The following is a 24,266-nucleotide window of genomic DNA, read 5'->3' as shown; positions in this document are numbered from 1 at the left end:
TGCTCAGTCCAAACCTACAATATCACTGGATTCATTTTGAATGATCACTGGATTCATTTTAAATGATCACTGGATTCATTATGAACGATCAGGTTTAATGAACGCAGGGGCCCATGCGCTGGAGGCACTCAGCATTTCACCAATCAGAATATTAGGACTCAGACATACAAACAGTTACAGCTTTAAAAAAATGATCTAGGGTGTAATTATCCTTTATTCATCCATCAAACTTCCGTGATAGAGCTCCGATGGAACAAAAACCAGACACGGCATTGGTACTCCCGGACCGGGGTGCACTTGTGTCCTCTTGAAGGCTTAAATTCTTGCGCTAACAGAGCCCAATGGAATGTTTATCTGTGTATTTTTTGGTGTCATTTCTTGATTTTTGTTGGGAAATAACAATCTGTCTCTTTTGATTTGACAGTTATTTGGCTTTCCCGATGGTGATGGATGACAATGAGTTTCTCTCATTTTTTATACCCTTGTGAAACAGGAAGTGATGCAAGCCCACGATAGAGATGCAAGCCTTTAGACTGAGACGAATTTACGTACAGTAGATTCAGCAGATTTAGCAGCACCTTGACGGGCAACAATTTTGACATGTAGGCAATGTTTTGAGAATAAAAATAGTTATAATAATAATAATAATAATAATAATAATAATAATAATAATAATAATAATAATATAAGTATAGTTTTACAATGCATAAAATCGGTTTTTTTAGTTTTCACCAAGGATAACAAAAATACTAGATCTGGCTTAATGTCTTATTTCGGTTATAATTTGGCGATTAACAATCAAAACTCCAACGCCAGTATTTGCAGTTAGACCAGAAGCAGATATGTTTCGTTCATGGGCACATACACCTCCATCGTATAATCACATTTGAAATCTACATTCGATATGTTGCCTCGGGTGAGACTGTCATGAAAGAAAGAACTGACGTTGCTCTTACTTTTCAGACTTGTTTGAAAATTCACTTGTAGAGAATGGCCTGTGGGCCCTTGCTGGTATTTAAAAACACCGCTAATAGTCACTGTCAAGATAAATAGCTTTTGGGGGAAGGAATGGATGACACTTGGAATCTAATAATGATGACCTTTCGAGTGAATATTCTTAAATAAATCCTCAGCTCAGCGTTTTGCAGGTTGAATATTTGTGGACGTATAGATCATGATCCATCAAATGTTAATAATTCTTTGCTCGTTTATTTGACGATCGGATTTGAGTACAACCGAAGCAGCCGGACACACAAAAGGCAGATGCGCGCTTGTTTAACCAAAGACTGTTGGGCGTGGATAATAGCCCGTTTGAAGTTGCTTTTAGGAAAATGTATTCGAAGGAGTGCATTTGCAGTTTTTTTCCTGTGATTTGCCGAGATAGTCAACCTCGTTGTGCTTAATGGTTAAGTTTGATTGATCACATTAGACTTTTCTACGTGCATGCGCGTAGGTTATCAAACTGCTTTCCAGTACGTGTCGAATCCAAATCTGTTGCGTTTGGCGTACTCCAAAATGTGACCCATAATTTGGTTTGCCAATAAATGCGATGATGATCGTTTCTTATATTATAGGGTAAGGACACTAGGCCTATTACATTTGTGTAGAGTAGCCTAATTCACGTCGCCTACATCATGAGTTGATTTCTCTGTGAAAAATCTATAATTCAGAAATGCAGATGTTGCATGTATCGTTTAAAACGTCGGGAATTACGGGAATACGTAATTCTATGTTCTCCAATTATATTGTATGGTTCTTGTCATTTTAAAGAAATACAAACTATTTTTAAAATGCAGTACTATCCTCACCAAGAAGAAATAAAAGATCTCCGCAAAACTTCATTTAAATTTCAGTTTATTTTACATGAAAACGTAAAACGCGAAAAGACTAGACGTCATTTCGGAAGCACATGCTTCTTGTATTATTATTATTATTATTATTATTATTATTATTATTATTATTATTATTATTATTATCCTACCTTAGTTTTATTTAGCCTACTTCTTCATATTATTGGCCATATGATGAACAGTAAAATTTCCGTTTGTATACTTAGGCAAACGCATCAAATGCTTGGGGGTATTACTGTACAGTACATTGAAATTTCCCGCATGAAAATATCTTCATGATGTTAAAATAAAGCACAGCTATTTTTACATTTTAAATGAATTCTCATTTGCTGTTCAGTGGCATGGTTTTGGAATCAGACACGTAGCCTGAGACTCACGTGTGCGACGGCTCCCCCCCCTTTTTTTATCAGGTCGGAGCCATAAATTTAGCTCTTGAATAGCCCGTGTAAGCTTTATGAGTTTCATCCTATAATTGAATCGTGACACAACATGCTGGACCATTTCAGCTTTCAGGCTGAATGTGTCTTGTGAGGAATCCAATCGATCTTTGTCAGCTATAGTGATTGGAATGCTTGATACCAGTGGAATGTTTTGTGCGCAGGTGAATCACAGTATAGTGCGCATGTGCGAGTGTATGGGTGTCAAGATCCAGGTGTAATCGGCAGCACAGACCACTAACGCATCAGCCGTAGCCTCTCCTTTGGAATTGTTTAGCGATCAGCGCAGATGTCTTTATTGGAGAGGTTAGACTGGCAGGTAAGTTAAGATATTTGGCCATAAATGCAGATTCATTTGACACAATCGGTGATTTAGGAGATATATATATATATATTTAGATGGAAAATAAAACTTGACGGTCGGCACCTGTACTGACAACCGTAGCCTAATTATGAAGCATATGGCCAGCGACATTTTGTTCGTGTTAAATGAAAAGTTAATTCCACATCCAGAGGGTTTCTGTGTTTTCAGTGCTAATCGAAGCGGATTACGTTTTGGCAGGAGTACCTGACATATGCTTCATTGAGCGATAACGACTTTTGTTGCCTCCTAAAAATAAATAAAAAAATAAATAAATAGCATCCCAAGTATGTAATTTTCCACTAATAGCATACAGGTAATTCGTCCAATGTATGTCAGATTATTTTTTCTTTTTCATGTAATTTTGGAACAAGCTGTAAAGCATAAAGGTAAACTAGCTGCTGTAATCCTATTTGGGACTGTCAATATTGCTGTTTGTTACACTATAAATCAAAGATGGCCTTGAGGCGTCCCACGTTTTAATGATGGGTGTATTGAAGAAATTGCCCTATATGCGTTGCAGGCCACAATTGGTTGAAAGGAATAAAAATGTATCCCAAGGGTAATTTGGACAAATACGAATGTTGAACGGTTACTGCTAGTACTACTAAATAATAATAATAATAATAATAATAATAATACTACTACTACTACTACTACTACTACTACTACTACTACTACTACTACTAATAATAATAATAATAATAATAGGCTATTTGACACAGCATTATATCATTATATGCGATAAGGTTTTCCGTCGGGCCTGCATAATTTACAGGTTTTGGGCAAGTGGCAAGATAGGAATATTAGACTATTACTGGTGTAATTCAATTAAAAATTTCTTGTACGAAGGGAAGGCGGGCTGTGGCAATTTTCTTTAGAATCTACGTGAAAAATAATAACGGCCACTTTTTTAAATGTTCAGACAACAAGGTGAATGCTATTAATACAAAGAAACATGGTGAAAAATAGGCCTATTTTGACCGCAATTTGTTTTACAGATTATTTGCTAGACCTTACATTTAACAAGTTAGCAACCAACATCACAATAACAAAGGTACACATTTCAAATGTCTAATTTTACATTTCATCCAAGCCTAATGGGTATTAACTAACCTTTTCTTTCTCATGCGTGCACTAGACGTTTTATTGCACTGGCACATACAGATTTCTTTCAAGAAACAACTAGCCCATATGAAAATTCAATTTCTTGGAAAAGATCACTTGGCTGTCGCGTAATACGGACACCACTAATTAACGATTTAGTGACACAAATGGTAACAAACAATAAGACCGACACTCAGATCAGATCACGGTAAATATAAAACAAAAATGAAGCTAATAGCATGTAGCCTAATGTTTCAATAATTGTGATTTTCTGACGCCTGAAACAGCGTACAAAAATTAGACATTGAAAGAGACCAGTCTGTAATTCAATGTGTTCTTAAAAACAATGTCAAAGACTGAGTCAAACAATGTAACACAGGTGTCAAACACGCAAGGCAAAACGTGCAAATGGCTACGAATGATTTAATAGTGTGTGCAGTTTCATTTCAACTGTCAGCAACACGAAAAGCTGTTATTCCGGACGTCTTGCGTTTGAGAAATGTATCACGTGGACGACCCCTAAATGTTCTAGGCAAATTAAAGGGAAGCAAATTGGGACAAATTCATAAAGAATTTCCATAAGCCTCTTTGTTTAAATAGGCACAATGAATATCACACTCAGTTCCCGAACACCCGTTCCAGTTGTTCCAATGTAAAAGTCATATAGAATAAAAGCTGTCTATTAAAGTTCCACCTACTGAAGTTGTGAGGATATGACAACATCACTGTGCATGGGTATAATACAAGGAGCTGTTTATCACTATTCACTGTGTTCAACAAATTGATTGTTGTGATGTTTCACGGCGCATGTTATACTCGGTTAGAAAAATCCGTGAGTACGCCTACGGGCGATGGGTAGTCTGAAATCACCACGTGGGCATTTATTTCTGGGCCATATCACAAATAGCAAGTATGTGCGAGATTAATCAGTTGGATGATTCCGTTTTCCTCGCAGACTTTCCAGTTGAACCTGGACAAGACGAGTTCAATATCTAGGCTGAGTTCATTCCATCAAAATGACATTCCCCCCTAAAAAATAAACCGTACTATCCTTATCCTAACTATGTCCAGTTTATATGCGAGTTCACTGCGTGATGTGGATACATACAACAGCCTACAGTGACTGTTAACAGATATGTCTTAACTTTCACATCAACACTATTGTGGAGCACATGAACGGAGAGAAGATCTTAGTTTTAGACCTGTTTTCTTGTTTTAGACCTGTTTCCCGCCCCTCGTCTAGTAGGTACGCATGAAGTAGCCAACTAGCTATTTCATTTTTCACTGGGAACTAAATCAAATGTTGAATATGTCATCATTTAAAACACAAAAACCTCTGTTTTCGAACTTTGCTGCAACGCACCCAAGCGTAGCCTATCACCGCAACCTTGGGCTTAAAATAAGTTTTCAATACGGTTCAACTCCACCAAACGCGGGAATTGAAATTAGAGACAAGCAGCCAGATTTAAGTTACTGGTGTTTGGGAAAACACCCTACAGCCGGTAAAAAAAGGGGTTGTAGCCTACCTCGTATTGTTTACTTGTTGCAGCAATATCGCCAATGACACATTTTCAAATTGGATTCCCAATCGATTCCAAGGGAAAGATTTTCCAAGTTCACAATACTGAGAACACCACTCAAGAGCAGTAGAAAGGAAGGGACCCGTTTGTGCAACATAAATCGCATTCATTACCTCATTTGATGACAATTAATTTGCGCTGTTGGCAGTTGCCAAGTTCTGTCAAAATTATGTAGAGATGATCTAAAGGTCGCACTGAGATCCTCAGTTCATTAAGTTTGATATTTGTGATAGAGATAAAAGGTGCAGACTGCCAGATATCCAACCTGTTCTGGCAAGTAGGCAATAAAGCATGTACATTCAGTTGCGTGATTTAATGACACCCCGCGCTCTTCTCGCTGCTTTGAATTTGAGTGATATTTAGCCATTTACTTCTCGTTTAATGACTCATTCCTTTGGCACCGGTTTGTGAATGATCGTAAGTTTTACCTGTGTCTACTCGTGGGCTCCGGGCAGCGGCGGAATAGGCCGATTCAATAAACTACAATGGTTTCATTGTGTCGCGTTGCACATTTTCACATTAAAATTAGTTATTATTATTATTATTATTATTAGCATTCATAATAATAATTATAAGAAGTCACCACCATTATCAACACCTCATGAGATATGAAGCTTTTACATGGCAAATATGGAAGTACTTCATAGGTTCATTAGATGTTAAACGTATATGTCTCTAAATCATGTTTGCTGTTTTATGTCTGTGAATATAATATACATAGAAACAGACGGACAGTAAAGGGATTGGTCAGTTGTTCAATGAGTCACATAGTAACCAATTGGCTGTAACTGCCTTTCCAATAGAAAAGATGACATCATCTAAAGCACCACCTCTAAGGGGTGGCTATGCAAATATAATACTCCTTGCAAGGACTGTGTACCGAGCCAAAACGAGCAGGGTATCTACACCGTTGTGACCGTCAGAGGGAGTAGAGATACTTAAATTCAATGCTTTGCTAAACGCTTCCGACTGTGGCGTGTACTGCGTCTGTCTGCAAGCGGATGGTTGTTGACAGTCTGTTTCGCATATTTTGCACTTTAGAATCAAAACCTCTCGCACCTTTACATCACGCTGACGGCTAAGTCCCAAATAAGCCATTGCTATCTGTACTAGAAAGAGAGGTTGATTGCAGGAACAGCTAGTTTCACTACCTGGATTTATACGAAGACCCAGTCACCGACAACATTGCTGATTTCAGTTTGGGTCGATTCAGCGTGAAACAATGTTGTGGAAGTTAGCTGATAACGTCAAATACGAGGAGGACTGCGAGGTATGTAGCCTATCTTAACCTCTGGATATGGTTTTGAAAATTGTGTGACGTTCTTCCTACCACTAAAGGCAATTACAGACTACAGCGTTTTAGGTGGAAACGAACTTGTGTATTTGTGTTTTAGGCTAGTTAATTATGCTTTTGGAGATATGTTGAACGTAATGTTGATAAGTTGCTGTAACATAACGATAACTATGATATAACTATTAATCAAATTGTTATAATAGTAACGTTTCAGTTACATAAGAAACATTTATTCAATTTTGTAACTGCTATAACCATGATTAAATTAATTATTACAGCGACAGTACCCAAATTCGTTTTGGTTGCAATTCGATTGTTTTATGCTTCCCAGGTGTCTGAACCGCCTAATTATTTTCACAAATAGTGATTGGACTGGGAAGACAGGCGTCACAATTGATAACATATCCGTCATTATGTAGGTTATGTGTTATCGGGTATAGATTTGTAGCCCACATTATTAATTGTTGTCATGTCAGCATTAGGCCTACCGCAATGTTTTGGGGGCTATATATTCAGTAGCCTACACGTTCTTGTTTCTCCTTTTGATTTTGGGAAACTGCACGATCGGTAGACTGGTTTCTGTGTGTGAGCATGAACACCCGTACCTGTGCCATGTTTGATCACGTTGTATAGTCGACGAACTGAACTAAAACTAGGCTATAATGTGGTTTTTGATCGCCGCCTTAGTTACAGACTAGAGCGTTAGGAATTAACCAACCAGTTTAACTGGTGCGGCCCCTCCTTAAACTCATTACCCTGTTCTCTGTCGAAAATCTTTACAGATTTTCCTCTTCTAAATGTCAACATTAGCCTACCTGTATAATATTCACGTTTATTCACGTTTGTCTGTATATGTGCGATTGGCCAGTAGGCCTATCTCTGGTAGGTAATAACATAAATAATTTCAATGAAAAAGCATTTGCATTTTTTAGCTATTTATTGATGAAGTTGTATTTGCAAGGTGACTAGTAAGTGTCATTTAATACCATCTTACAATGAAAAGGTCTGCATTGCGATGTATGCGTTTTATGAATGGACAAGGGCAGTTGCCGTCGTACGGTGTACGCAGAAATAAGCGGCCTGAAACTCTTGGTGTGTAAACCTTTCTCTGTGTAGCCTATTTATTATTTCACATCATAATGTTTCCGTATTTTATTTCAACATCCTGTCCCTTCAAATTGGCAACAGGGGTAGGTAATATAATGCCCCCCTCCCCCCATGTCCTCGAAACTTGGACGAAAGGGAGCCATTTCACGACCCTGTTGTGCTCAATTAACCCTTGACCTTTTGCAAAGACATTAATAACTTTTTTACTTAAACTTAGGCCTATAGTTTTGCACAGGTCTCCTAAAATGTATGATGTTACATTAGGCTGGCTATAGCTCCTACAAAACCAAATAAGCGACAAAAGGTTGTTCGCGTAATTATTACATCTCTGAAAACGAAATGCCAAAGCGAAAAAGGCAACTTGCATTTGGAGTTTGGATCAAGCTGATAGTCTAGTCTATGTTTTTTGCAATATCCCCCAGATTTTAGTATATTGCCCCAGAGCAGTCCTCAAAAATATCAAATAAAAGGTAACCCAGCATTCAAATCCAAAATAGCGTTGTCACACGCATGGGGGTTTTCGCGTGAGTATGGTCAATGCAATGCAAAACGCTTTGTCTAGTTGCATCGAGTCATAATTAAATGGCAAAATTAAGAAGACACTACTTTTCCATATAAACACATTTTAATTCAAACACGGGCTGAATAGTGTTTTATTATATGTTGTGAATATCCTATTATTGTTGTTGTTGTTATTATTATTATTATTATTACTACTACTACTACTACTATTATTAACATCATTATTATTTACCAGACATACTAAACGTTGCACTTCATCTGGCCCAGGATCTCAACATGGCGTTTAAAACGTATAGCTGAATGTAAACGGATTACTGTGCAGTTTTTAATGTGAAGGCTTCACTTCAGACGTTATTGTTGATTACTGTGGTCTCCCTTGCAATATGATGGCTGGAGAGGGTGTTCATTGCAAGAATATGAGTTTCCATGCTCAGCGTTCCGCATCGGCCGAATTGCCTTCCACTTTCAAAATCAAAATAATGCTGGATGTTTACATTGAATCCACGTGAGAGTAACGTAGCTAACCTGGGACTTGTTTTAAACTTGGTGAACTGGCCCGCTTATGGGGGGTTTAAGTGAAATATGAAAGCGGATTTGTCAGAACTTCATATGGAATTTAAAATAATATTCTTAAGTGCGTTTAAATGGCTTCTGAGAAAATGCTCCCCATGTTGAAGGAAGTGAACATTGCATGACGAATCACTCGGATAAGTTTGTTCAAACTTAAATTAATGAAAACATGCCAGATCTTAACTTGGGGTGTGTAATGTGCGCGCCAATTAGTCGAGTAAATGTTAGACGGTTAATGCCCGTGTCAACAGGAATTCGTTTTTATCTGGGATGAAAATCCTTCATAGGTGTTGCCGTCACTAAGACAGTCGATACAGTGTAGCCCTTAAGCAATGAATATGAATATTTTAGACAACTGTGGAAGCTCAGTTGTAAACTGTTTGTGTAATAATTTGCCTATTCTCAGATATTGACACGTATGAACATGAGCTCAATTTAGTACATGCTATCTCTTTATTGTTGTTATTAATATCGCTGTCCCCCCTTCTCTCCAACTACCAAAGGAAAGACACGACGGGAGCAGCAATGGGAACCCCCGACTGCCCCACCTGCCTGCGGTGAGCCAGCACCTATACAGCCCGTCTCCTTCTCTATCACATTCGGGCAGCTCAGACTTCCAGCCGCCCTACTTTCCGCCACCGTACCAGCCAATATCATACCCCCAGTCCAGTGACCCGTATTCCCACCTCAGCGACCCGTTCAACATAAACTCCCTACATCAGTCCCAATCAACTAATCAACAGCAATCCTGGCCCGGGCGTCAAAGTCAAGATGGAATCGGCAGCCATGGCCGTAGTGGCTTAGCCAGTCAGATTCTTGGACTTGAAGGAGGCTCCACCGGCGTGCGGAGAGAGGCATTCCGAAGGCCGGAGCTTCTCCCCCCGCACGTGCACGGCATCGACTCGGCCGTTATCAGCGACAATTTAGGATTGCACGAGATGGCCCATAGCTTGGACGACGTGCAGGTGAGTCTTGCTTTAATATTTTAATTGATTGTTATTTTTTCTTTTTTGGGGAAATGATATATATATTCGATAATCTATAAACAAATTAAAATATGTAACCATTTTTTGTATGAACGTGTTACATCCAGTGCTTTTTTTTCTCTCAGCACGTCGACGATCACAGTATTATCGTGGCAGACCAGACTGTCATTAAAAAAGGTTGGTATAACTATTTCTCTTTAAAAATATAAACTGGCAATAAATAATTATTGTGCATATAGATTATCACATCATATTAGAACACGATGCGGCTCGTCGTTTTGCTCTATTTTATTATCTTTAAGTTTCAAAAGCTGCCATTAACAAATTAACATAAAAAGTACATTATCATAGCTTTCACGCCCATTATACACTTTCATATACACTTTTGTTGCAAAACCGAGAATGTCAGTTTTTCCTGAATGTATACTTTTTTTTCTTATCAGTATTTAAATTAATTCAAATATTTGCAAGACACGGAATTAGGAGACTATGGACATTGTGTAGAATGTAGGGCACATTTTGTTAGAAAATCCCAATGCATTTTCCTTTATTAACATATAGTGCTGACACACTGTTTTGCGTTAGTTCCTTCAAGTAATGTGATCTCATCTCGCATGAAGTAAGATTAATAGGAACGTCATTCGGTTGTTAAATGTTCCAGTTTTAATTTGCTTTTTAAGACGTAACTGACTGAACCGTTCCCCTTAACAAGCGTGTGCCCACTCCACTTGCAAATTATTTGAATAAGGTGGAGCATGTATTGAAAACCAAGAGTGTTCGAATAATTTTGAATGCAAAATTCTCCTTTTTATATTGGTGTTAAAATGGGAGATTAGTGCGTGGTATGCTGTTGATACCTGGGAACAACGAGCTGCCGCACTTTATCCAGAAATAGCGTTTAAATGCATGCTTTACTAGCAAAGCATGGTAATAATTAGTACTTTTCTAAAAACAGCACGTCTGCCTATTGGCTAAAAGATATAACAAGTCGCAGAAGCTATCACGTTTATGTAGATGAGTGTTCGAACGTAATCCTTTAAAATATTTTGTTTTCTTTCATTTAAAAACCGGGCAAATAATAGATCAAAATAAAAAAAAACCAAAAAAAAAAAAACAGCCTGAGTACCTCTGTAGACTTAGGCCAATTCCCTAACCATAGAATATTTAGCGTTTTGTACATTCGCCTATAGCTCGTGAATAGCCTACTTCTTTTCCTCCAAATGTTGAGGCTTGCAGTGACTATCCCAAACGTCACGGAAACAGTTTTTCATATTGTTTTAATATTAGAGTAAAAAAGCACATCTCACCTACATCAGTACGTCACTGAAATACATGACAATGAAGAATGGAAACATTTTGTAATTGAATTAGTCCATGCTCCAGAGTTTGTTCCAGGCTTACAATTTTTCTAAAAACTGAAAAGCAACAAGCACCTCATGCAAGCATTTCTCCAAAGGCTTTTCATGACTGTATATGTATGTATCTGAATGTAAAGTATGATTTCATTTACATGCACTATATATTGGTATCTAGCCTATATATATATATATATATATATATATAAGTTGACAAACTGGCAGCTTCAGGGAGAGGGGGATAATTTTTTGACTTGAGGTTGGGTCCAGTGTGGGGGGTTTCAACCCAAATCCACCAACCCCCCACACATACAGAATATAAAAAGAAAAATTATAGTGGTAAATAAAATGTAACTTAAGTGCCTGGGTACTCGGGTGTTAAAGCTGACGTTTGAATATGGGAAACGCATTCAAACTTAACCGTGAGTTTGTGCTGATGCTACTCCAGGGAAGGGCACGTCGGTGACCTCTCAACGATATTAAGCACCTCGGTTTCGTCGGCTTTTTGTTGAAGTGAGGAGTGAGAACTGTATTGAGATTCAGGTGCTCCTCCCTGAGTTTCAAATTGTGAAGCGTGGAAAGAGGAGTGGCCTGGTCTGGAGCTTGCTGACACCCCTAAGCCTTTGTTAATCATGAGGAGCACTTAACTAATCCAGGTTTGATCCTCCTGAGTTGTTTTCATACTGAACTGACTTTTGAATAGAGGCGCATTAAAATGCCCCTTCCCGAATAACTGGCTTGCTGACAAAATTCTGGATGCACCGCTGCTTAAGGATGTTGTGCAACTGCAAAACCTCTTTTGAAAGAGATTTAAGAAAAGGAAGAGGGGGGGAAAAAAAAAACTGTCATAACCTTTTGTCCTTTTAGTTTTCTGTCTTTGTTCTTTTGAATTTCTTTTTAACAGTTCACACCAGGGAGCTGAATTCTCAACCTTTGAAAGCTTACAAACTTACTTACAAATACTTTATTTTTTGGGGTTAGAATTTTTGGCTTGCTGAGGAATTATGATGGTTATGTAGTTTTCAGAAAATGTGTTGCTGCACCATGATATGTGATAAAAGATCACAGTCCTTAATCTTTAATTAATTAATGTGAAGAGATTAGATTTATTTATTGAAGGCAAGCAAACTTTAATTTTGCATTCATTATAGTATGCATTGAGGCCTACACTGGCAAATCATCCTGTAGGCTGTATGTTGAGAAACTGACATTTCATTGTTAAAGCAACTTTTATCATTAAACTTCCATTACTTGTTCAAGCAGTATACATTCAGTAATTGTAAATTGCAATGAAAATGGGTAAAGTGACTTATTTACTTATTTATCAGAATAAATGCATTTCTGGTGGATATTTCCAAAGTACCCCTAGCTAGTCTGAGGCCATCACTAATACTTATAATGTAGGCCTATATATGCCCACATTTAAAAGGCTATCTAGCAGCCGTCACAGAAAAAATCTCAGCCATTTTCAACAAAACTTCAGCTTCCAGTGAGATCCAATGTGTGACAGATTCAAGTTAACATACTGATAAAAATTAATGGGTGCATGAAACTTCATTTGATCATAAAATAATTTTTTTTTTCTTGAGAGGGTTGATGGTGAGATTCCATTCTTTTCAAGACAAATTTACTTTTTCTCTTTGTAACTCAATAAATGAACTGGACTGGCAGCCATTTTTGCCTTTTCTCCACAGTTTTAGAATCAATGCTACAGATCCTTCATTTTGAAAAGAAGGAAGCTTTGCTGTGTTCTGGAGAGGAAGTGTTGTAAATAATAACGTAAACATTGTTTAAAAATATTATTGGTAAAGGAGAGCAATCATGGGTCTTCAGAGAATATTGGAAAAAGAAACTGCTGAACATGCCATAGTCTTTTACTTTTTCAACAATTAATTTAGATTGCATGTTGGTCATATTTGATTCAGGACAGCTTAAGATTTTGCCTACTATGAGTGCACTTGTGAAACCTGATTTTCTATTAACTTTTGATAGATAATTCATTTTGCAACAATAAGAAGCACAAGGAAGACTTGAATATCTTTAGAAATGCAATGAGAAAATAGGACACCAAAAAAGGGAATTAGATATATATAATTTAATGTGTCAGTTATTTTGAAATGAAACTGAGTAAGCACAAAACACATTTTTTATTTTTTTTTAAACTAACGAAACACCAGTATCACCCTTGTGAAAAAGTAATTGCCCCCTTATTTACTCAATCTACCAATTAACCTAATTTAATTGATAATTCGATTCAGCTAATGGAACACCGCCAGGTTTGAATGTAAACCTCACTCCTAATGAACCATACCATCAATGTGAAGTTGTCATCACAAAGTTTCTGCAAGTACACTATGCCATGAACTATGCAAAGGAACCTTCAGAAGAGATGAGAAAGAAAAAACTATATATCTAACTATTATATATATATATATAAAATATATCATTTTGAGAAGGGTTACAAATCCATTTTTAAGATCCCATCCAACCATAGTGAGAACCATTATCTCCAAATGAAGAACACTTGGAACAGTGGTGAATCTTCCCAGGATTGGCCGCACTGCCAAATTTCTCTTTGGACACAGCAAAAACTAATTCTGGAAGTCATAAAATATCCATGAAGAACAACCAATAACTGCAGACCTCTGTTCAAGACTCCACAATAAGAAAGCAACTTGGCAAAAATGGGATTCATGGGAGAGTAGCAAGGTGGAAGCCACTGCTAACCAAGAGAAACATGAATGCTTGTCTCGTATTTGCAAAAAAAAAACAAAACTGGATGATCCCCAAGATTTTTGAGATAATGTTTTATGGATAGATGAGTCAAAAGTGGAACTTTTTGGATGGTACTGGCAGTCAAACATGGTGGTGCTAGCGTGATGTTATGGAGATTCTTCGCTGCCTCCTGGACCTGGACGACCTGCCGTTGTTGAAGAAACCATGAATTCTGCTCTGCACCATAAAATTATTTCGGTGAATGTCCTGTCATCTGTCCGTGAGCTGAAGCTGAAGAATAATTGGGTTATGCAGAAAGACAATGATCCAAAACAGGAAAGCCACATGTGAATGGCTGAAAAGAAACAAAATTAAAGTTTTGGAATGGCCTAGTCAATGTCCTGACTTAAACCCAATGGAGATGTCATGGCAGGACCTACGGATCTGTCCATATTAAATCAGCACAGAAAGGGCTAACATTCCTCCACAGTGATGTGAAAGTCTGATATCAAATTATAGGAAGTTTAGTTGCAGCTATTGCTGCTAAATGTGGTGCAACCACAAGTATTAGGGGGCACTTTACTTTTTCACATGGGTGACATGGGTGTTTGTATAACGTTTTTCAATTAATAAATGAATGAATGTGTATGAATGTGGTATGATGGAACATAGTAGTACTGAAGTTTCATTCAGTGAATGCCCAGCTGTATCAGTTACAATTTCTATGAGAACATCCGCTGAAATAATTAATAATTCTAATATTAACATAACAGGGTCATTCTGTTGCAAGTTCACTGTCTGTCTCTGATTTTACTCAAGTTTTACTAGTGGTTTTCTGAGGGTTTCTGAATTCAGATGTGATGCTTATTTAGAACCAATCCCCTTCAAGTTGTTTCAGGTCAAAGGTCAACCAGTAATTAAGAGCCCACTTCTCCTTTTCCCAGAAAAAAAGCCTTGGAGCGGCACTTCCCTTGCAATTACGCGAAGCACCGCATTCAAACTGTATTGTTTGTAATCATTATTTGATTGTTGAGGTGGATTTTTAGATCTTCACATTATTCCTACCAACTGAAGATTTATCTAAAGACGTTTGAGTGGTTTGTAAGGATGGAACTCATAATTATTACTTTTAAAAACCTCTTGGAGAACATTTTATATTTGTCTGCATTTGACTGACCTTTGACCATGTGAATTAAAATGAATGCTATCATTTATTGACTTGACCCCCCACCCGCCCCTCACCCCCCACAAAGAAAAGAAAACGTACAAGCACAATTTTTACTTTTACTAATTTTTACTCTTTTTGAAAATATTTTTTTAAAGCAAACTCGACAGAGTGGTCCCATAATGAGAATTTTTTTCTCCTGAATACTTAATGTGCTTTAAGAATTATGTGTAAAAATATGATTGCATGGTTATGGTTGTAGAAAGTGCTACACTGCTGACTACGAGTTCAATAATGTTGTCTCATGCAAGCACAACGGCATACAATATCCTAAAACTGTTTTCTAGTGTGTCATTGCACGGGCAATTTACATTTGGTGAAAATCTGTTTGTTCTTAGTGTAATTGTGTTTCTGAGTTTGTGTCCTAACCGAGGGTGATGACAAATGGTTCTGCCGAGAAGGGCTTCATGTGTTCAGGATTTTGCAATATTGTTTCATTCATGCCAGATAGCAGTGGCCATATGGTCCTAGCATGGTCTTCGGTTGTTTTCATGCCCTGCTTTGTCATTCTTGTCTCAGTATTAGGACTACGAAGTGGCAGGAACCACGATCGCTTACAGCGGACTTATTTTGAGGGTGGCTTTCTTGCGGGTGAGAATGAAGGTATATGTAGAACTCTGTGTGATTGGCAGCTCTGTCTGGCGTTGGAGAGTTTTTGGAGCCTCGAGTCTCAGTCTTTCTGAACTGTGTGTGTGTGTGGGTGTGTGCGTGTGCGCGTGCGTGCGTGCTTGTGTCTGTGCGTGTGCATGTGCGTGCGTGTGTTTGTGTGTGCGTGTGTACGTACATGTGGGTGTGCGTACATACGTGTGTGTGTGTTGCGTGCGTATCTGTAATAATAATTCTACTCAGAATATACATATGCCTGTTCCTTCATTTAAGGGGTCATACAAGACAAATGTATGAATAATCCTTCATGGAATCTCATTAGTTATCACATCTGGGCTCGTAACCGCATGTGCATGTATACGTGGAGGTTCTGAAGGCCACTCGCGAGCCTCAGTCCTGTAGCGCACAAACGGGGAACGAGGCGTGTCTTTTGTTTTGACTCGGCTGGGGTGGTCAGCCAATCGGAAGGCGGTTTTTCTCCTTGCAATGTGTGGGAGGGGCTGGGACTAGTGCTGTGGCAGTTGGGTTTGGTGGCTGTCCAGGCACAAAAAAAAAAAACGATTTTCCTTTCCAGGACGTTGGCTTCAGTCTAATAAGTTTCAGTCCCAAACGGTCTCCGTTTCTCTGTGTGGCAAGAGGAAGGAGACAGGCGAGTTCAGGTGTTAGTTCCGGACTGGTTCCGTCAGAAGGAGTAGATTTAAGAATGGCTGACATTTCCCAACTCTTAAACATGGAGACAAGCTATGGTGTTTTAGTATGTAGGACGCTTTCTAGAAATATAAATGAAGTAGGTCTTTCATTCTCTTGTGGTCTTCTTCAAAGATGTAGGGACTGCATCCTGTGATTAACAGATATAATTTAATTATGAAAATTAGGTACCAGACTCGCGCCTTCAGTATGTTTGTGGTTTTAATTTTCTTGCTTAGTGGTCAGATTGCACAGTGATTGTGCAGGTGCTTTCAGTCTGTTTTTGGTAGCTGTTTGGTTTAGTAACGATAACTATTTTGAATGAATTTTGGAACAGACATTGAAATGAACGCAGGCTGACTTCACTAATTGGTTCACCCCTGTCTCGATGAAGATGTGCTAATTGGTGAAATCAGCAGGCGTAGTGATGCTTTGGAATGAAAACCTGCGTTCTCTTGCCTGTTCGTGGCACATGATTGGGCACCACTGCTCCGCGGCAGTGAACATTTCTCTGAAGATATGGAAGTCCTGTAAATGTTTTTATTTTATTTTTTAAACACCCATTTATTAAAGTCTCCCTAAAAAGTAATCGTGCATGGGCTGTGTTAGTTTTTAGCTAGTTCGTTTTTGAATAACCCTCAGATGTTTCTGTAGCTGTTGCTGGTATTGCTCCATGTGTTTTATTGACTTTTTTTTTCCTTCTTCTTCTCTCGTGTGTGTTTGTTTGTGTTCAGGTCCCGTGTCTCTCCATAAGGGGAACACGCTGGGCCTGCCCTATCAGAAGGAGTCTCTGCTGGGCATGGTGTCCAATCCCACGGAGGTCTTCTGCTCCGTCCCTGGCCGCCTGTCCCTGCTCAGCTCCACCTCCAAGTACAAGGTGACGGTGGCCGAGGTGCAGAGACGCCTGTCCCCCCCAGAGTGCCTCAACGCCTCGCTGCTGGGCGGAGTCCTGCGCAGGTGAGCGGCCACATGCCCCTGTGCTCTCATCACCGTTACCTTAGCAACTACGCACCAGTGCTCTCATCACCGTTACCTTAGCAACTACACACCTGTGCTCTCATCACCGTTACCTTAGCAACTATACACTTGTGCTCTCATCACCGTTACCTTAGCAACTACACACCAATGCTCTCATAAGTTACCTTAGCAACTACTCACCTGTGCTTTCATCACTGTTACCGTAGCAACTACTCACTTGTGCTCTCATCACTGTTACCTTAGCAACTACACACCTGTGCTCTCATCACTGTTACCTTAGCAACTATACACTTGTGCTCTCATCATTGTTACCTTAGCAACTACTCACCTGTGCTCTCATCACTGTTATCTTAGCAACTACACACCTGTGCTCTCATCACCGTTACCTTAGCAACTACACACCTGTGCTCTCATCACCGTTACCTTAGCAACTACACACCTGTGCTGTCATCACCATTACCATAGAAACTACACACCTGTGCTCTCATCATTACCTTAGCAACTGCACACCTGCATTCTCATCACCATAATCTTAGCAACTACTCCCTTTGCACTGCCATACCTGGTACCTTTTTTATTACAGACCTGTGTTGTGTCTTCAACAAAGCTGTTGCCATACCTGTAATATTGTACGTAGGTATTTACACATGGTAAATGGAGAAAGCACAAAGGAGGATAACTGAACCTGGGTGTAAATGAGAAATTGTGTTGAGTGAGTGTTTGTTTTCCTGTGATTGGCTGCTTGTTTGTGGTCATGCTCTGTTCACTAGGGTGTGGAGTAGACATGTTTATGATGAAGTGTGATGCAGTTGTACCTCTGCGTCTGTGCATCTCAGCATGTGTGAGGAGGTGGTGGTGGGTTGAACTGGGGCGGGGTTGTGAGTTACCAGTTACCAGCACTCAGCAGTTGACCCTTGTGTGAGCAGGTAGAATTGGCTCTGGTTGTGCAGGGTGGGTTGGGGCTTTTACCCAAAAGTTGCATCTTTTTCTGCAAATGCATGTTTATACCACCCCCACACACTGGTGCACTGGGCATGAGACGCTGTTAAGTAGGTCATGGAGCGATGCAGGGGAGGGAGGGGGAGATGGGAAGAGAGAGAGGACTGGGGGGCAGTGAGTGAGAGAGTGGGGGGGGGGGGGAGGAAACTGGGAGGAAGCCCTTGCAGGCCCTCCCAAAGATTCAACCCCCCCACACCCCACCCCACGGAGCGCTTCGCAGTCATGCGGAAAAGCGCATTGGCTACAGTAGTGGGGGGACTGGCGGTCTGCCATTTCCCCTGGCAAAGTTCTGAAGTTGTGCCCTTGTTACTGCTGATGTTTTGTGAGGTCAAGGATGGGGGTTTTGAGCTTTTTATAATTAATTCATTACTGTTTAAAAAAAAAACAAAAAAAAAAAAAAACTGCATGGTGAGCCCATGGGACACATGCTAGCTTTAAGCCCTTAATACTTTCCATTTCCCACTCTTTTTACATTCAGATGCTTGTATATAAACACAGCAGCTTTATGATGGAAACATGACCGGTTTTATAGCCATCATATAAATGCCTAATTTTAAATTTCAAAATGACTGGACGTCTCTGGTGTGTTGCTTTGGGATTCTCTTTTCTACTAATGAAATACAGGGCACAATTACTCATTTTCAGGAAACGTTTAATATTTTTTCTAAAATATGCATTTTTCTTGGTTTGTGTCCACCAACTGTAGCTATTAGCCATACGCATGCTACATATGCTAACCTTCATTCTGTATTGAGTTTCCTTAAAATACCATCCTGTGACCACTTGTTTCACATATTGTTTTGAAATGGATTAAGATTTAATGTCTGTATCTATAACGTGCTGCGTTGTAGGTGAGCGCTTGTGGATAATTCTGACAATGCATCAGCAGTTCCCGTGAACCCTTGTTACCTCAGTGCCTGACTCAGGTCTTGGCGCTCACACCAATGTTTCTGCTCACCCACGCAGAGCCAAGTCTAAAAATGGCGGGCGGTCTTTGCGGGAGAAGCTGGACAAGATCGGGCTGAACCTGCCGGCGGGCCGACGAAAGGCCGCCAACGTCACCCTGCTGACCGCGCTGGTGGAAGGTACGGCGGCCCTGTCGCTCGCCGCGCCGCTTTAAAGCTTCCAGTCGTCATGGTTACTCCGTATTCCACTCAAAGTCAAGAATATCGGCTCAAATGAAGGGGTCCTGACTGCTACATTTTCATGTTTTTGTTGATGTTAAGTGACTGTGAAATGTTTCGTATTGGCATAGTGGTAGGGGCAATGTTTGTGTTCATTATGTTCTGCTTTAATTGTTCCTTGTCTTGCATATTATTTTATACGTTGTGCCAACTGGCACGGCCTCCACGTTTGAAAACCTTTTGTGGTCTCCTCAGCCTCAGAGTATTAGCGATTGTTGATATTATCTAAGGTGACTTTTCCAGTGACATTTTACGGTTGCTAAGCAACCAGCATGAGTCCCCAAAGAGACGCTAAATGCTTATGAAACAGAATTATGCAGTATACGTTACGATGGCTAATGCTGCAGTTGTGATATTGATCATCTGCAGAATTTAGGAGAAGCTCAAGAACAATATACAAGACATGATTGAGGTGTCAGGTGATTGGAACATTTCTGCGATATTCGTACATTAGATACTACTTTTTTTGCTCATTTTCCTCTTTTCATTGGGTTTGTATTTGTATTTTTCTGTATAAATATCCTGCTTCATAGTGCTTTGCGTGGATGGCAAATAGAGATTTTGACTTGCTTGCAGATTTGTGTCGTGTGTTTCCTCCCATTTATAATCCCTGGCTCAATAAGAATTTAAAGCCTCACATTTTATGTCAATCAAGACCTAGCCTGGTGGAATGCCTGGAATTTTTGTTTGTTGCCTTTCTGCATTTTATTTTATTTAAATCTTTTTGTCCTTATTGGCTATTGATGGTTGAAAGCAGCAGTGCGTCTCAGAGACTTTGTCATTTAGAAACTTTGACATCTGAATCAAAGCTTGTTAACGTGATTGGATGCCATGAGGGATAAGTGTCCTTAAAGACTTGGGACTCTTTGAATAACTGTGTCTTTGAGCGATGTGCATGTCGATCAGCTGAGTATGTCTATGGCTGCCATGGGCTGTGGCATAAACTCATTAAAACCATGCAGGGAAACTGCAGGCTAATCCTGAGAATGTCCCCTCTTCTCCCAGCTATGGAGCCGGGCTCAGCTGATTCACTGTTTGACTCCATTTCCCAGAATCCTCTGCCCTGAGCCTCGCCCAATGGGTTCGTCCAGCACCATATTTCACCCGACTTGGAACTGCCTCACCTTTCGACTCCTTTTCGCCCCCCCCCCATTGCAGGTGAAGCGGTTCACCTGGCCAGAGACTTTGGCTACGTGTGCGAGACCGAGTTTCCGGCGAAGGCCATCGCGGAGTACCTGGGCCGGCCCCACGTGGAGCGCAACGAGATCAACTCCCGCAAGAACATGCTGCTCGCCGCCAAGTGAGCGCCGGCCATTTCCTGTCCCGTTTCAGTAGCTCAGGGCTGGTCGTGTGTAATTTAACCCAGTTAAAACTGCATTGGTGCAGTAGCTGAAGCTATTGGAATGATCTTCCATTTTGGATGCCAGTTTCCAAGTCATTGGAATAGTTTTTCATTTTGAATGCTTGTTTTGATGTCAGTGTGTTGGCTGTAGTGTGTCCCTTCGTTGTGTCTTTTTTGCTGACTCCCGTTGAGTCACATTGATGACTGTCAAAGCTTTGGAAATTTGTGCCTGTAATAACTGTCCTGTCCCTCGCTTCATTTAAGTCGTTTTGAACAAAAGCGCATTCATAATCACTCTGCACTGCAACCTTATTTCTGATTTACACTCTGACTTTGACAAAATCTTTTGTGGTATACAGTACTGGCCAAAAGTATTAGGTCACCTGTAGTTTAAAAAAAGAAACTTCTGGTGGGGAATTCAATTAATATATACACATTTATTGAACCACACAACAAAGTACAAACACTTCTTTCAATTTATACATACAGTAACACAAAAATGATTGGATTGGATTTGGATAGAATAATTTCAATAATTGTTTAATTATAATTAAAGCCGAAGGAAGCTATTTTGAGTTGTGTATAAGATTACTTTTTAACACAAAAGTAAGACTCATTTGTGTTATTGTCATTAGAAATTGGAAATTGGTGTAATGCTTTTGGCCTTAATGTATATCATTATGTCTGTACACATGTGAGTGGTTCTTAAGTTTGTTAGCCATTTGAATTTTGACATTACTTTTTATCTTTCCTATTTATATTTTGTTCTCCACACCTCTACTTGAATGAGCACAGTGGGGCTCATGGGAAATGTAGTTTTGATTAGATCCATGTGCAGGTGCATGTTTGGAGTGTCAGTCAGCGTGTTCCTGGCTTGAGGTGCGGCATTGCCCGGGGGAAGGAGCCTAAAGCCTTCCGTGTGCTTTTCGCAGGCAGATCTGCAAGGAGTTCACGGACCTGCTGACCCAGGACCGCTCGCCGCTGGGCAACTCTCGGCCGGCGCCCATCCTGGACCCGGGCATCCAGGGCTGCCTGACCCACTTCAGCCTCATCACCCACGGCTTCGGGAGCCCCGCCATCTGCGCCGCCATGACCTCGCTGCAGAACTACCTGAACGAGGCCCTCAAGCAGGTGGACAAAATGTACCTGAGCTCCGGCGGGGAGCCGCAGGGCGCCTCCGACGGCGGCGGCAAGGCCTCCGACAAAATGGAGAAGCACCGGAAATGAGGCTCCGCCCCCTCCGCGCCCAGACCCCGCCTTACGCGCTTCCCCCTGGGACCGCGCCTCCACCGTCGCGTCGTCGTTTAAGTATTTTTTTTTTTGTCCGACCGTTGTTCTCGACCGTTGTTTTTTTTGCGTTTCCGGGGCAAATTGCTTTGCCTTTTTGTATTCCATGGTCTTCCAGAAAAAAAAAAGTTTTTATTTACCGTTGGTGCGTAAGGCTTCCCTGAAGATCAACGTAAAAAGCCGTTTTTTTATGACTCGGGAAGGCTGAGTTTCGCCTGGAGCTGAAGACACAGACTTTTGGACACCGTAACAGGAGCGAGAGCGAGAGTTCACTCACCTTTTAGGAATGCACCTTTTCCCGAGAGGAGTTACTATTTCCGTGGATTCCGAGCAGATTGTTTCTTTTCTTCCACGATTTGCTTTCTGTTCCCTCAGCGTCAGCGTCGGTGCAGTGTTTCCATTGGACTACAGAGGACAGTGACATTTAGCCAGATGGCGATGGTTTTTTTTTTTTTTTTTTAGTTTTGTATTTTTTTTATTTGTAAACTTTTATTTACATTTACAGTGTTATGATGTTTGGACTCTGGGATTGCTGTGGGCTGATGTGCGAACGTGCGTGCGTACGCACGTACATGCCCGCGTGTATGTGTGTGCGAGTCTGTGCGCGTGTGCGTGCGTGTGTATATAGGGAGATTGGGTGCAGATAGTTGTGTAGCTGAGCTAAGGCTGATAGCATTTACTGAATGGGCAGCCATGCAGGGGAGGAGGAGGAGGAGGAGGAGGGAGGGAGGTAGGTTGGGGCGTGGGTGGGCTGAGTGTTAAATAGACGGGGCAAAAGGGGGTTGGAAAGGGCCGCTCTTTCATGGATTTCTTTGCGGCTTGCACAGCGAGAGAGGGCTGAGACCAAATAGTTTCCGCGTAAACAAAAGCAGCATCAGAAACGAACCTGCAATCGGCACGCTTGTTCTGGAACATTCCCCCTCACTCAACCTAAGGCTCAACCTTAGTTCTGCAAAAGCCATGTTGGGCTTGGTGTCCCTCCGGTCCGTTCTGAACAGGCCTCCCCCACGTTCCCCTGGCACTTACTTAACTGGAACCTCTAGTTAAAAGTCTGTTCAAAATGCAGGGGTTCCCCAAGGGTCTCTTTAAGACCTCTCTAAATTGTGTGATATCTTGACCAGCCGATAGAATCGTCACCTGAATTGTCTCGTGAGTTAAGACGTATGCATATTCTATACCATTCCAATTTCACAATTTGATAAAAGGACCACCAAGGGGTGGGGTGGGGTGGGGGGTGGTTGTGGGCGAATGCAATTGTAAACCTTTTTCCCGTGATGTTTGAAATTTTTTTTTTTTAATCAGTGTAAACTGTTTTAAAAAAATTTTTTTTATTTTTTTTATCTACCCCTCTTGTCTTTCCTTAATGTAAATATCTATTTTAATTTATGTTGTAATTTAATGGGATTTGTAAATACTGGTAAAAGACTGGTGTACTACTTTTTTTTTTTTCTAAAAAAAAAAAAAACCACAAAAGTTTTAACATTTTATAAACGGGTTTGCTTTTTTATGATATAGCAGCGAGGCTATGGGACTTTTTGAAAAATGATTCAAAAAGAATAAAAATTTGACAGGCTATTTAAAATTGTTTGTAAAGTCGTACCGCTTAAACTGTTGTCTTTCTTCCCGTATGTGCTGTTATGTGAAATGGAGTTTCTTTCCAACACTGGGGGAACTGCTTCACCCGTCAGTTCCTCTTAGTGGAGCGTGTTTGGCAGATTATCGGCAATTCATGTGTGTAATTTTTTTTTTCTCTTTTTTCTAAATAAACGGCAAAGCACGCAAAAAAAAAAGAAACACTAGCATCATTATGTCATAATTTAACCGAATGTTCAAACAACCCATTTAAATTTTTATGGGTGAAGACCGCTCTTGGGTGGAGCGTGGCCTAAAATTGGTACGTTGTTCTCCTTTATAGAGCACATCTCTGACCAGAACCAGAAGTTCTCCGGGCATTTTCGATGGATGGAATTCTCAGTTCTCATTTCAACAGTTTTAATCTCCATCCCGTGAACTGACGTGGTGTGTACTGTTGGCTTTGTAGGGGTGTGATGAAGGCACTGGAGTTTCCAGTTTC

The 24,266-nt window shown here is 40.3% G+C and overlaps 1 protein-coding gene across 5 annotated transcripts; it reads left to right on the top strand.

Annotated features, from left to right (window-relative positions):
* The first annotated feature begins 2,502 nt into the window (after positions 1–2,502).
* On the top strand, positions 2,503–23,986 carry tfap2c (transcription factor AP-2 gamma (activating enhancer binding protein 2 gamma)). Of its 5 annotated transcripts, none has more exons than XM_064305618.1 (8): positions 2,503–2,606; positions 9,332–9,793; positions 9,940–9,991; positions 15,629–15,712; positions 17,137–17,359; positions 19,346–19,464; positions 20,722–20,863; positions 21,838–23,986. In XM_064305618.1, exons 1-8 carry the CDS (start codon positions 2,577–2,579, stop codon positions 22,130–22,132), a joined length of 1,407 nt encoding a protein of 468 aa, XP_064161688.1. In that variant the 5' UTR covers positions 2,503–2,576; the 3' UTR covers positions 22,133–23,986. The 5 variants fall into 5 exon arrangements, with proteins under 5 accessions (XP_064161688.1, XP_064161690.1, XP_064161687.1 ...); XM_064305617.1 differs by lacking the exon at positions 2,503–2,606 and adding an exon at positions 6,233–6,605 and having other exon boundaries at positions 15,629–15,700; XM_064305616.1 differs by lacking the exon at positions 2,503–2,606 and adding an exon at positions 6,233–6,605.
* Positions 23,987–24,266: the final 280 nt, after the last annotated feature.

This window comes from Anguilla rostrata, chromosome 13 (genome assembly GCF_018555375.3).
Source record: "Anguilla rostrata isolate EN2019 chromosome 13, ASM1855537v3, whole genome shotgun sequence".
NCBI classification, from domain to species: Eukaryota; Metazoa; Chordata; class Actinopteri; order Anguilliformes; family Anguillidae; genus Anguilla; species Anguilla rostrata.
This window is presented reverse-complemented; position numbering and strand designations above follow the sequence as displayed.